Here is a 14,138-nt window from a genome sequence, read left to right as displayed (position 1 = left end):
CTCTGGCTTCAACAAGGCATTTGCGCCCACAGACCTGCCACTCACTGGATATTTTCTCTTTTTTGCACGATTCTCTGTAAACCCTAGAGATGGTTGTGTGTTAAAATACTCAGACCAGCCCGTCTGGCACCAACAAACATGGCACGTTCAAAGTCACTTAAATCACCTTTCTTCGCCATTCTGAAGCTCGGTTTGAACTGCAGTAGATCGTCTTGACCATCTCTACATGCCTAAATGCATTGAGTTGCTGCAATGAGATTGGTTGATTAGTAATTTGCGTTAACAAGCAGTTGGACAGGTGTACCTAATAAAGTGGCCGGTGAGTGTTTTTGAACATTTGTACAACTATGTAATTATGTAACCATTTGTAAAACTGTCAACTCTTTTTTTTTTTTGCAGCAGCAGCAGCATTTTGAAGTGTTACAAATATATTAATTTTAGATTCTATTTATTGTTCTTATTTGTTTTTTTGCAAATCGAGTGACTCTTTAATGTCTGCCCGCATTGTTAAAAACAACAATTAGATCAAAATGATCACAGACTGTTCAAGAAGCTGTAAATGATTGTTTCCTATACACGTGCACGTCTTGTCTGAACTCTTGTTATACAGTTGTTTGTGTAGGACTTTTTACCGTGTTAAGCAGTTGTTAAGGATTTTCGGCTGGTTGCTTACTAATCCATAATCACCCCAGACAATATTCTGCTCCCTTGATATAGCAAAAATATGCATTGTATTAATAAGGTTGCTTGTTTTAGCAAAATTACTAATTAATCATGTTTGTATTTGTATACCGTGTATTTATTTGGAACATTAACAGTCGTGGGTAAAACTTTACTGCCCCCTGCTGCTTACAGACTACAAACAGCTGAAGAGACGAAGACTAATCCTCATTTCTGTTACTCTTACAGACTGTGATCAACAGCATGTGTGGCTTTGGGGTTCAGACGCAGAACCACCTTAATGCCACCAAATCCATTTATTCGGTGGGCTGTGCAGACAGAGCTGCTATCTGGATCGAATCTCACCTGCTGTTAGTTGGGACTCTGACTCTGGGTCTCGCTTTACCACAGGTAACAGTCAGCTGAATCATCTCAGAGGCGTTCTGACTGGTCAATGAAAGATGCTATTTAGACACAAACAAAGGACAGTGTCATCTTAATGTTATCATGCAAAATACTACACAACCAGAAGTGGAGCACAAGTGCACTTGGGTTTTCATTCATGAATTTTTCATGAATTCATGAGTATTGGGAACTATTGACTATTATTGAAGTTATATTTCAGTATATTTTTCCATCCACCCATCTATTCTCTAAAATATCTCTAGCATGGCATGCTAAAATTTCCAATGTCAACCAATTGAAGCCAAATCATAGACTTAAGAATACAATGGATGACATGTCTCCACTTCTCATTTTACAATAAGGTTGTATTAGTTAATGCATTTACTAACATAAATAAACATTGATTAATACATTTATTGCAGTATTTCTTAATGTTAGTTAATGTTATTTAATGAAAATACTGTTGTTCATTTTTAGTTCATGTCCCCTCACAGTGCATTAACTCATGTTAACAGGCATGAATTTGGATTTGTAGAATTTGCAAATGTAGAACTACAGTATGATAAATAAATGTATTGTTCATAATTAATGTTAGTAAATACATTAAGGAAACCTTATTGTTAAGTGTGATTACTTAAGTTACAGTGACCCATGCATTTTTGTACAGATTTTTTTATATTTACATTTTATTTAATTATTTGTTGGAGACGGGCGGCACGGTGGCTCAGTGGTTAGCACTATCGTCTCACAGCACGAAGGTTGCTGGTTTGAGTCCTGGCTGGACCAGTTAGCATTTAATGTGTGGAGTTTGCATGTTATCCCCGTTGGTTTCCCCCACAGTGCGGTATAATTGAATTGAATAAACTAAATTGGCCATAAGCCCCTTTCACACATACAGACCCTTACGGAAAATTACCGGTAATTTTCCGGAAAGGTCTGCATGTGTGAACAGGCCCTTTTTGAAAAGTCGATCCGGCAATTTTCCGGTAAGAGAAGTTGTAACATTACCAGTAATTTGCCGGAATGCTGTGCAGAAGGAAAACTGCTGGAAAGAGCACGTTCACGATTAGAACACGCTGACGTCAGATATCTACTCCAGCTAATCAGCACAGACAGACGTATTCACATCCGCACTGTATATGACAATAAAAGCCTTGGAATACTTCTGCAGACACATTTAGCTGCTACGTTAGTCAGATAACGTTTCTGTGTTCCTTCTTAATGCCGACTGAGGAATAAATTATTGATAAATGCTTATGATAATGCGCTGTTAGTTTACCTTTAAGCTCTGCTTCAGTTGCTTGATGCATGTGCACGTAAAGCAGCCGGTGAGCACCAGCACACACACATATTATGTACATCTTGACATGCGAAAGTGTTTCTCCATATGTTTTCATCCAAGTTGTTCACAATACTTATCCATTCACAGAATTTGTAATGGAGTCAAATGTGTAAACTTTTAGCTGCGGTTCGCACTTCTGCCTTTGGATGTCTCTGGAACAAAAGCAGCTGCATGAATGCTAAAGCTTTAAATTAAAGTGAAACCATCAACTAAACATAAATAACATACAACTAAACACAAATATTTACAACAGCTCTATGTTTACAAATACAAGTGCAGCTGTTTAGAGGCCATTTCTGGTTAATGATGTCAGAATTTACCGGTATTTTGGAATGGATGTGTGAATGGTCTTTTCCGGAAAAATTCCAGAACGTTCTTGCCTGTGTGAACAGCTTTTTTTTTTTATTTAAGTCGTTCCGGTTATTTTCCAGATATTTCAGATATTTACCGGTATCACTGTGTGAAAGGGGCTATTGTGTATGAGTGTGTATGGGTGTGTACTGGGTTGTGGCTGGAAGGGCATCCACTGCGTAAAACATATGCCAGAATAGTTGGTGGTTCATTCCGCTGTGGCGACCTCTGAAATAGAGACTAAGCTGAAGGAAAATAAATGAATAAAAGAATGAATGTTGGAGCTGCGGTAATCAAAGGCTCATCCAAACTCTAGACAGATACTAGGCATTCTACTACTCTACTAAGTGTGCAAAACAACAACAACAGTCCTTGAATATGATTGGTAAAGTCTGGTCTTAAGACTTACAGTCACTGTTTGTGCCTCATCACATTTTTGACAGAATAGTGATACACCTGACAACAACTGGTCCAATTGACAGTGCCAAAACAATTCAAACAACGTGTGAACTGTGCAAACATGTTATGTATTAATAGAAAAAAATGCCATATTGTAAATTATGCAGACTTACTGTACTCCTGCATGTGATCACAGTTGTTTGTATTATGACCAGCCCTAGAGCTCATGATACATCAAAAACCTTACCTTTATAAAATGTTGCCAGATAACTTAAAATAAAATTCTGTATAAAACTAACATTCTTCTTTGCAGTACCTCTCAAGCTCTATCAGGTTGGATGGGAAGCGGCGGTATACAGCCATTTTCAGATCTCTCCAGAGATGTTCAATAGGATTTAGATCTGGGCTCTGGCTGGGCCACTCAAGGACATTCACCAAATTGTTGTGAAGCCACTCCATTGATATTTTGGCGGTGTGTTTTGGGTCATTGTCCTGCTGGAAGATGAACCGTCGCCCCAGTCTGAGGTCAAGAGCACTCTGAAGCAGGTTTTCATTCAGGATGTCTCTGTACATTGCTGCATTCATCTTTCCCTCTATCCTGACTAGTCTTCCAGTTCCTGCTGCTGAAAAACATCCCCACAGCATGCTGCCACCATCATGCTTCACTCTAGGGATGGTATTAGCCTGTTGATGAGCGGTGCCTGGTTTTCTCCAAATGTAAGGCCTGGCATTCACTCCAAAGAGTTCAATTTTAGTCTCATCAGACCAGAGAATTTTGTTTCTTAGGGTCTGAGAGTCCTTCAGATGCCTTTTAGCAAATTCCAGTTGGGGAGTGGGTTCCGTCTGGCCACTCTTCCATACAGGCCTGTTGGTGAATTGCTGCACAGATGGTTGTCCTTCTGTAAGCTTCTCCTCTCTCCAAAGAAGAACGCTGGAGCTCAGACAGAGTGACCATCGGGTTATTGAACACCTCCCTTCACCCCCAATCACTCAGCTTAGATGGCCGGCCAGCTCTAGGAAGAGTCCTGGTGGTTCCAAACATCAAAAATCAAAAGTGAAGTGCTATGAATACTTTCCGGATGCACTGTATGACCAGCCCTAGAGAACCTAATACATGGAAAACCTTACCTTAATAGTAATGTTGCTGGGCAACTTTGGGTAATAATGCAATCAATGGCCAACTAAAATGGCAAAAGGACACAAGACAACTAATTAAAACAACTGTATTCAGATTAGGGAAACACGATATTGGAAAATGTAGATTTTTCCCCCCTGCAATATATATTGCTATATAAATACAGTTTCACAACATGACTTAAATAGCTCTATTTGCAAAGTCATTACTTTAGCTTGATTGGGATTTGTATAGGAGTGAAATATAATTATAATTTATGTAATTAGTATATACATATCATAAACAAACTAGTCATAAATAAACACAATGGAGCAAACGTTAAAATGAAATAAACAGTGCTTTATGGGTTTCCAGGGGGTGTTTAACAGTATTTGGGTACAGAAATTGAATAATCAAATGTTTAAGAGCATTCCATAGTCTTCATCATTTAAATAATTATATATATATATAACATTTAAAATAATTATTATTATTTTTTAAAACTTTTTTATGCTCTTTATGTTCTCTTAAAATGCTTTAAACTCTTCAAATGTTCCCACAGACCTTAAAAACAAATGAAAATTTTTAACTTTCACTCTATAATTGTTCAATTCTGCAGTGTCTTTACAAACCTCTTGTGTTTTGACCTGTAGATTCTGGTCATCTATATTCATAACTCAACATTACATATCTTGCGATGTGACTATTGCGTACGTACACATTGCGATATCGATACTCAAGCGATATATTGTGCAGCCCTAATCCAGATACAATTTTGTTGCTCATTTTTAAGAGCAAAGCAGCCATGCATTGCTCAAAAAGTTTCCCAATGTATCATCAGCATTAGTCTTGTAACTGTAGGTGCCAACTAAATTGAAGTCATTGAATTATTCAAGCGATTCGTTCAATGATTCATTTAAGAGCAAAACATATAATTATCTTCACGAGTGATTTGTTCAATTATTCACAGAACCATTCAGAAAGAGTAAAACACTGTCTTAGAGATGCGCAATGGTCCGCTCTGCTGCGGCTTTGCTTGCTTTGCTTTCATTGGTGGAATAGACACAATATCTGTATGAACTTGTTAATAATTCATACAACTACTGATACAGACAATCTGAATAAAAAAAAAAAACACAACGTTCACAAATTCACACATCGGACAGTGATGCTTTCGGAATGAATGTTGTATATGCAGTGCACTGCGTTTACATTCATGAATTTTTCAGTGAGCGTTGGGAAACTGAAATGACGGCGCTCTCTCCATATGCACTGCTGACCTGACACACTTCTTCTGTTTGATCTATAGATCGCAGGCATCGTCCTGTCTCAGATCCTCATTTCTGAGATCCGATCCGTCATGTAGAGCGGCAGACGATCACCCGCAGAGCCAGGCAAACTGATGCTTTCATTCTGCAGCGACTGCCCCTTCCATTTCCCTCTGCCTCGGAGCCAGCTCTTATTTATTTTCTATCTCGCTTTCTGCTATTAGATTTAATAAAAAAGAAAAAAGTTTGTTTGTAAAGCATGTGAGGTTGTTTGGTATTTCCTCATTACTAATTCCCAAAGTCTGGAGGCACACTTGTAAGTTCATTTTTAATGCACACAGCTTTGAATAATCATGGTTATTGGTTGCAAGCCTGGATAGGAGAAAACAGTGCTCGGACTTGTGTAATACAAAATACACACTCGCCTTATTTTTATCTTGCAATTTTGCAACCGGATAAACAGATGCTATTGGAGATGTGAGTGTTCAGATCTTCACTGTTAAAAAATATCTGTTATTTAACAGATTCACAAGTGTTTTCCGTTTATTTACAGTTGTGAATTGCATTATGGGATGCTGATTTCTGCAATGTCAATGTTTGATGTTGAAAATTCAACACTACAGGTTAACAAATGTTTTTTTATTCACCTTTGTGTATTACTCCGCCCACACTAGAACAAATATTGCAGCTGTTGGACAACACAATGTACTTTTAAGGCTTTTTTAGGCCAGAATGTAGTTGTTTAGATTGCAACTATGCAATCATAATATTAATAATGACAGTGCCTATTTTAAATACTTATAATTTTTGAGATATAATTTTGGGTGGCTATCAGCCTGTCATACTGAGCAGAGCAAAGACAGTTGACGTTTCGCCACAAGAGGGCGATAGAGACTGCATAATAAGTCCATAAGGGAGAAAACTTTAGCATAAGTTTCAAACAACAGCTGATCAAATCATTATAAAACAGGTAAGTTACTTTCTAAGTCGATCTCTCTCTTTTGTATGTTGTAGTGCTGTATTTATACCATAGTGATCTGGTAGTGTTTGCTTTGCTTTGGCTTTTTCGGGGTTAATTATGATGATCTCCCGATTGCAACAGAGAAATACTGGCAAATCTCTGTAGACTGATGGCATCTATGCCATCCAGCCTTAAAATCTTAAAATGTCGGCAAAATCACCTGTTTTATCATGACTTTAGACATTACACTAGAGAATCATTCAAATCCTAGCTGTAAAGTGATGTTGGTGAATGAGCAACGGTTTCTGCTGTTCTGACGTCAGCTGCAGATGTGAATGAATGGCGGAAGAAAGTATTTTCTCAAATAAAAGAGTTTTTAGACTCTCTGTGTTTGATTTTCTTTTTTATATACACAATTATGCCATCGAACTCAAGTATAGACGCAATATCACACGAGTAGCAGTGTGATATGGCTGTATATCAGCACTGGTGAGACACTAAGGCACTCGGGCTGCAGCCTCAAGCCAATGAATGCCTCCCACCAGTGCCAATATACAGCCATATTGCACTGCTACTCGTGTGATATTGCACATTTAGGGGCCAATCAGACAGAACGCGCTTTTTACGTTGAGAGGCGCCTTTTTTGAATGATTTACTATAGGCCACGAATGTTTTGCATGTGGCTTATGCGCTCTGCGTGCCTCATGTTTTAACCACCTGCTGTGCCGTCCGCTTTTAGCCTTGCGCACTGTGCGCTTGCAGTTGAAAAAAAGTCTACGTCACTACGTCAGTCGCGTCTGTTTTATTCTCCAATCAAATGAAAGCAGAGGGGTTTCTGTTTCCGTTGAGGCCCCTTAAACACTTAAAAATGTTCATAAAAGTCACTTAAAAGTTGTTGGAAGAAAGATCATGTCCCATAATGCAATTCAAAAGCATAAAAATAAAAAAATACAACAAAACAGACCTACGGAAAACTGCCAATTTAAAGATATTTTATTACAGTGTTGTGCAATGCTAACTCATGGGCTGTGCTGTGCTTTCTGATCTGATGTCTGTGGTTAAATGTGTTAGCCTATAATTAAAGCAGCAGAGAACAGACTGTTTAGCGCACAGGGAATAGGGTCTGAATTTAAGCGTGCAAGGAGTGGGCTCGCTGGATCAGGCGGTCTGTGAGCGGGGAGTTTGGCCGCACTGCGTCTCTCTCCATCAGCATGCATCTAGAGACAAAAACACACAACACCTGCTTCCTCAGAAAGAGTCCAAGAAAATCCCTGCAGGAAGGCCAGGCTGTCTGAACGAGGGCTTTTAAAAATATTTGCGTTCACTTCTTCATTTTATGCGCAACCTGTGAAGAGCAGGTGGGAGTTTGCAATTTGGAAGACTTTCAGTTTATGGACATCGCATACTAATGAAAAGCAAGTTTTAGTCTGAATTACGCAGTAATACCTGGCATCCGTTGGCTGTGGGTATAAATAGCAGATCTTATCAACTGATATGGCAGTTCATCTTAGGTGCCCTCTAGACTTGTGCAGAAGTTTTAGTGGTTCACGCATGAAAATGTGCTGTCAACTGTGCACTTTCAATCTGTCGTGTGCCAAGCAGTTCAGTGAATGCAGAGAATTTTCAGATTTGTCTTTTTGAAGGGTATTTGGCTATGGGTTTTGATGTGTTGTTCATTTCAGTTAAAACAGTAATTCATTTGTACTATCTGCTTGGAAGGACATCCGTATTTATAAAACAGATTTGTTGATAAGGACTGGAAGACAAAAGTATTAATGTGCTTTTAAAATCTCAAAAGGCTTCTTGACTCTTAAAATGAACCCTAGCGACTCCTGTTGAGGGTCACAACTTGTCATTTTTCCCCAGTTAAAAAAACTACATTGAATGCAGCTATTACTATAACACTGCCAACCACTATTTATATACAGCGGAGAAAATAAGTATTGAACACGTCATGTTTTTTCCTGGGTATAATATTTCTAAAGGAGCTGTTAACATGGAATTGAACCAAATTTTGGCAAAAACCCAAACAATACAAACATAAAAATGAAACATACAAAAATAAAAAAAATCTAAACAATAAGTTGTGTGTAATAACAATGGAATTACACAAGAAGAAAGTACTGAACTTCTGAAATGTATTTAATGCTTATGTATATAAGGCTTTTTTGGTGATGGCAGCTTAAATGCGCCTCTCATATAGAAAATGAAGTCACATGCATTGCTCAGGTGTAATTGTTTCATAGACTTTAACATAGTGTAAAAATCTTGATGGTTCTGTGGGTCTTGATCAAATCAGATCTTTAATTTGTATTTTGTATTGGATTAAAGTCACATGATTGGCTGGGCCATTCTACAGCTTGATTTTCTTTCTCTGAAAGCATTTGAGAGTTTCCTTGGCTGTGTTTTGGATCATTGTCTTGCTGAAATGTCCACCCTGGTTTTAACTTCACCATCTTGCTAATGTAGATGTTGGACTGAAGCAGCTTATATTAATTTACGATGACAAAGGGTCAGCAGAGGGTTGCTGTAGAACTACTGAGATAGGTCAGCTGCTGTCTGGGCTTTCACTGCCTTTCTAAGCCTTCCTTTCTTCATGTGTTTAATACTTTTTTCCTGCGTTATTTTAGTTTATTAAGCGTAACTTAATTTGTAAACTAATCAAATTTGTTTTCATTGCATATTTGGATTTCTTTGGTTGTTACCAACATCCGGTGAAAATGTGAAGTAAACAGCAGCTTTAGAAATGTGTTTTCTGAGGTGTTGAATACTTATTTTCCCTGCTGTACAAGTCAGATTTTTTAACCCTCCTGCATTATTAGCCCCCTGTATATATTTTCTCCCAATTTATGTTAAATGAAAATAGTTTTTCAACATATTTCTAAACATAATAGTATTAATAACTTATTTATAACAACTGATTTCTTTAATCTTTGAGATGATGACGGAATATAATATTTTTACTAGCTCATTTTCAAGATACTAGTACTAAGCTTAAAGGGCAATTTAAAGGCTAACAAAGCCAAAAATTTTGATACATTTGGCATATAAATTACTTTATATTGAAACAATTAGCAAAGTAGAAGTGTTTTGTCCATAATTTACTCAAAGCTGGGATGAAATAAGCATTTTATTTAGATTGAATGAATTAATAATTGAATGAATTAATGAATAAATAAAGAAATAATTACATAATGTCCTGAGAGAAAATTATTTTTGTTCAAAATTGGTCTTGATAGCAACTTATTATTATTGTTATTATTATTATTTTATTATTATTATTAAACATTGATTTATGTTATATTTACATGAATAAAAATTTGAAATTGAAGGAAAATGTGCCGATAATTTATTTTCTTTTTTTTTGCCAAGACATTATCAATTTTGTCAGTCGATTTTTTATTTATTTATTTATTTATTTTAGAAAACATAAAATAAAAACTAATTCCTAACTCAGACAAATTATTACTGAATCCTATTTGATAGATTTGATCTCTTTGCTCCTTTCAAAATGCAGATCCTGCCAGGCTTATGAAAACTCAACATGCTCTCAGTAAGGCCCAATCCCAATTCTATTTTTGTACCCCTACACCTTGGCCCTTACAACCGAAGGTTAAGGGGAAGGACTTCAAAATTTCCCTCTAAGGATTAGGACAGCACTACAGCACCTGCACACGTCATCATATGTCCTCGCGATCTCTTGCTTCATATGAGATCAGACTATCGTGACTGCTGTAGTTATTCCAGTTGTGTTGTTTTTTGGTATTTATCTTCAGGAGATCACTGAAGGCATATATTATGTCATCATAACGATCCAATGTGGCAATAAGATCGCAACAGTACTGTGCATTTACACAATGGCCATATTCATCATGTAAACACACCAAAAACAACATTAACATTATAGCAGACACTGTAAAAACGAGGGGTAGGGGTAACGGGAAGGGCTAAGGGATAGAATTGAGATTGGGCCTAAAATTCAACACAGCAAATGATAATAATTCTGAGTCATTCTGCGCCATCAACAAAGCTTGAGCATTAAGCTTTTAACACTTCAGTGCAGCACAAAACCACAAAAGACTGCAAATGAGTTCTGTGAAAACCACTCTCCGCTTACACATTGTCAATAACACAACGTTTACCTGGCCAATTGTTGGTGTTCTTTGTCTCCTGACTTCATGGCGGCGTGAATGAGGAGCTGACTGAAAACGTCTCTCTGCAGAAGAGTGGAGGAGGAGGCTGTTTTAGATTGTAAATGCTGCTTTATGCTCATACAGACTGTAATGAAGCGGTGACAGACCTGCGCGTCACTGCCTCCGATCTCCACAAAGCTCTGTCTGATGGGCTTCAGCAGCTCCACGGCCTGCCTGTAGTTCCTCTGCTCAAACTCCAGCAGAGCCTGACACATGGGCAGACCCACGCGCTCCGCTATTTGCAGCTGACGGTTCTCTGCTGGATCTCTGGTGGACACACACAAACACACACACACTTCAGCAGCATGCACATTACAGACAATTTGACTTCATTTGGTAGAGCCCCTGGTCACTTTATATTATTCTGGATGAGAGAAACATCAGCATAAGTGTAATTTAGTATGATTTTGTCACAAACAAACAAATAAAATAAAATAAAATAAAATAAATAAAATAAAATAAAATAAAATAAAATAAAATAAAATAAATATATATAAAGTGTCCATACGGTCCTAGAAAACCCATGTAATTTTGACAAGGCATTTTCCAGGCCTGGAAAGTTTTGGAAAAACAAATAAACTCAAAATGTTTTGGAAAAGTCATGGAAAAATTTGGTTAACAAATGTCCGTGTGCTTGAATATATTTGAGGTTATAATACTGAGTAAATTTCCAAATACAATTGCACGGTTCATCTCTTCACGTGATGTTTGCTGTGTGGGGTAAAAAAGCAACTCGCATTCAGTGTAATTCAAGCTGCTATTTGAGTGTTGTGTCCAAAAACAATCTCTAACTACAGTGTAAGATACTAAAAGCTTATTTCTATTGTTCTTATAAGTCTTATAAAAACACAAGCCAACATTTCTAAAATATTTTCACACAGACACCAAGATACTTACTAAAAATGATTTTACAGATGTAAATATAAACAATTGATTGTCATATTTTTTGACATGCTGAAATAAATTTGAAGATGTATTTGTTCTTAGTGACCATGTGTATGTAGACATGTAGAAACATTTGGTCATGAATATTTACCAGAAAGTTTTGGAAAAGTCCTGGAATTTTTGTAAAAATGTGTATAAATATTAATATACACTACCAAAATGTTTTCAAAAGTCAAAAGTTTTTTTACATGCATTTTTATTTCTCTTTGCTATTGGGGCTTATTAGAACCTAATTAGAATAAAAATCTAGGTTTCATCTTTTGATATGATGTACTTTTAGAGAAAAATTATGTCCAAATATGTGGACTCGTGGTCCGAATTTACGTAAAACACTTTTTCCTGAATGTTTTTTAATGCATATATAACATAGAATTTTTTTTTTTACTTGCTTTGACTATTAGAGTAAAAAACAGTTTTTCCCCATTTTGGACAGTTAAAAATAGGGTTTGGAACCCTCATATGACACTGTATGTCTGTAACAAAATATAAAACGTTCAAAGTATTTTAAATAGCCACTTAAGAGCTAAAATGTGCTGTCCGCGTATGTGGACACTCAAGCCCTAGGAGGTCATATGTTTAAAAATAAGCTTCTCCTGCTCACCAAGGCTGCATTTATTTGATTAAAAATACAGTACAAATTGTAAAATTGTGAAATGTTACTGCACTATAAAATAACTGCTCAAAAGTAGTTTATAATTTAATTTAATATACACTACCGGTCAAAAGGTTGGGGTCAGTTTTTTAATAATAATAATAATAATAATAATAATAATTTATTCCAGTGATTTTAAAGGTGAATATTCAGCTTCATTACTCCAGTCTTCAGAGTCACATGATCCTTCAGAAATCACTCTAATATTAATTATTATTATTATTATTATTATTATTATTATTATTATTAATAATATTGACTGGAGTAATAATTTCATTTGAAACTACATACAATAAAAAAGCAGTTATTTAAAATTGTAACAAAAATTTTTACAATTTTCTTTACATTTAACAAATGCCACCTTAATGAACAGAATCACTTACTTAAAAAAAACTGACCCCAAACTTTTGACCGGTAGTGTATATGACAATAAAAATAAATGTATATTGTAATACATTTACAAATATAAATAGAATATAACACTTAAAACATTATTTGTATATATCATTTGTATAAGCAATAAGAGTATTGAGGACTCATGAAAAAAGTGAAAATTCAATCAATATATAATTGCTACTATTATTATATGACATATATGTCATATTAAAATCTGTTTGATAATTTGTAGTTTTGATTAGATTTTTATTGTTAAAAAACAGATATTAATGGCAATAATAATGGCAACAATAATAAAAATGATTATTATTGGTATTAATAGTTAAAATCTTATATTTTATCTAATAATCTTATATATCTACATATTGATTTAAATTGTAAATACAGATTTATATGGTTACATTATGTTCCGAAAACTTAGAAATCTGCTTAGATTTGATATTTTCATTTCAGTTAACATCAAAAAATTAAACGGTAGTAGTAATAATAATAATACTATTTTTATTATCATTATATTCAATTTACAGAATATTTAGAAATTATATAAATATTAAAATATTTATGTCTCTTTAAAAAAAATCAAAAATATTTTATACCATCAATAGACTCAAATAATGGGTAGAAATAAAATACAGAAACTTTTACACACCCAATGTTTTTCACTGTATCAACTAAGCTTGAAAACTTGGCTTAAATAACTGATTGAAATATGCATTTGTTTTTCTTCTTTAGTGTAAAATTGCCTCCAAAAGCCTCAAAAAGTCAGTGGGTAACAAAAAACATTCTGCTCTTTGAGAAAACACTGCTTTCTTTGAACAGATGCTGTGCTGAAAATACAGCTCCCAGAGGATTCCTTTCCATCATGTTATCTTATAAAACACAGCATGCTGACAAGAAATGATTTTTTTTGTTCTTGGTTATACTTTCAATACACTCTGTACTCCTTCTGTACAACCTTCACTGGACATTTGTTTAGCCCGCTATGACAAATATAGATATGCATGAGGCGCATTAACCTTAAAGGGGGCATATCATGACAATCTGACTCTTTCTGTGTTTAAGTGTTGTTATCTGGTGGCCGTTGCATCTACCAACCCAGCAAACATGATAAAGGACAACCCAGTAAGTCTTTTTCTGCAAGCACACAGAGAAACAAGCAGATTTAGCCATAGAAAATGGATCTTATTATACAGGGTGAGCCATTTATATGGATACACCTTGATAAAATGGAATGGTTGGTGATATTAACGTCCTGTTTGTGGCACATTAGTATATTTGAGGGGGCTCATGAAAGAATAAAGCTACGTTAAAACCAAGAACACCATTGTTTTTCTTGTGAACTTCACAGTAAGTTTGATGTGTCACATGACCCTATTGAAAAAACAAAAGTTGGATCCAAGATCCGCTGTAGCAGTTCACCCTTTACCTACACAGTCAGGTCAATGGTGTTTC

At 35.7% G+C, this 14,138-nt stretch overlaps 2 protein-coding genes across 2 annotated transcripts in view; one reads left to right on the top strand and one right to left on the bottom strand.

Annotated features, from left to right (window-relative positions):
• Positions 1–5,796, top strand: part of tspan33b (tetraspanin 33b) — a 41,194-nt gene extending 35,398 nt beyond the window's left edge. The window contains exons 7-8 of the mRNA XM_056478178.1: positions 910–1,071; positions 5,581–5,796. Coding sequence (XP_056334153.1) covers positions 910–1,071; positions 5,581–5,637 — 219 coding nt within the window. The 3' untranslated portion in view covers positions 5,638–5,796. The remainder of the gene's footprint in view (positions 1–909; positions 1,072–5,580) is intronic.
• ttc38 (tetratricopeptide repeat domain 38) overlaps positions 4,611–14,138 on the bottom strand; it is a 40,080-nt gene continuing 30,552 nt past the window's right edge. The window contains exons 12-14 of the mRNA XM_056478177.1: positions 10,801–10,960; positions 10,643–10,716; positions 4,611–7,717 (exon numbers count right to left, since the gene is read on the bottom strand). Coding sequence (XP_056334152.1) covers positions 7,630–7,717; positions 10,643–10,716; positions 10,801–10,960 — 322 coding nt within the window. The 3' untranslated portion in view covers positions 4,611–7,629. The remainder of the gene's footprint in view (positions 7,718–10,642; positions 10,717–10,800; positions 10,961–14,138) is intronic.

Source organism: Danio aesculapii, chromosome 18, assembly GCF_903798145.1.
Source record: "Danio aesculapii chromosome 18, fDanAes4.1, whole genome shotgun sequence".
NCBI lineage: Eukaryota > Metazoa > Chordata > Actinopteri > Cypriniformes > Danionidae > Danio > Danio aesculapii.
The sequence above is the reverse complement of the archived record's forward strand: the minus strand, read 5'-3'. Positions and strand labels throughout refer to the sequence as shown.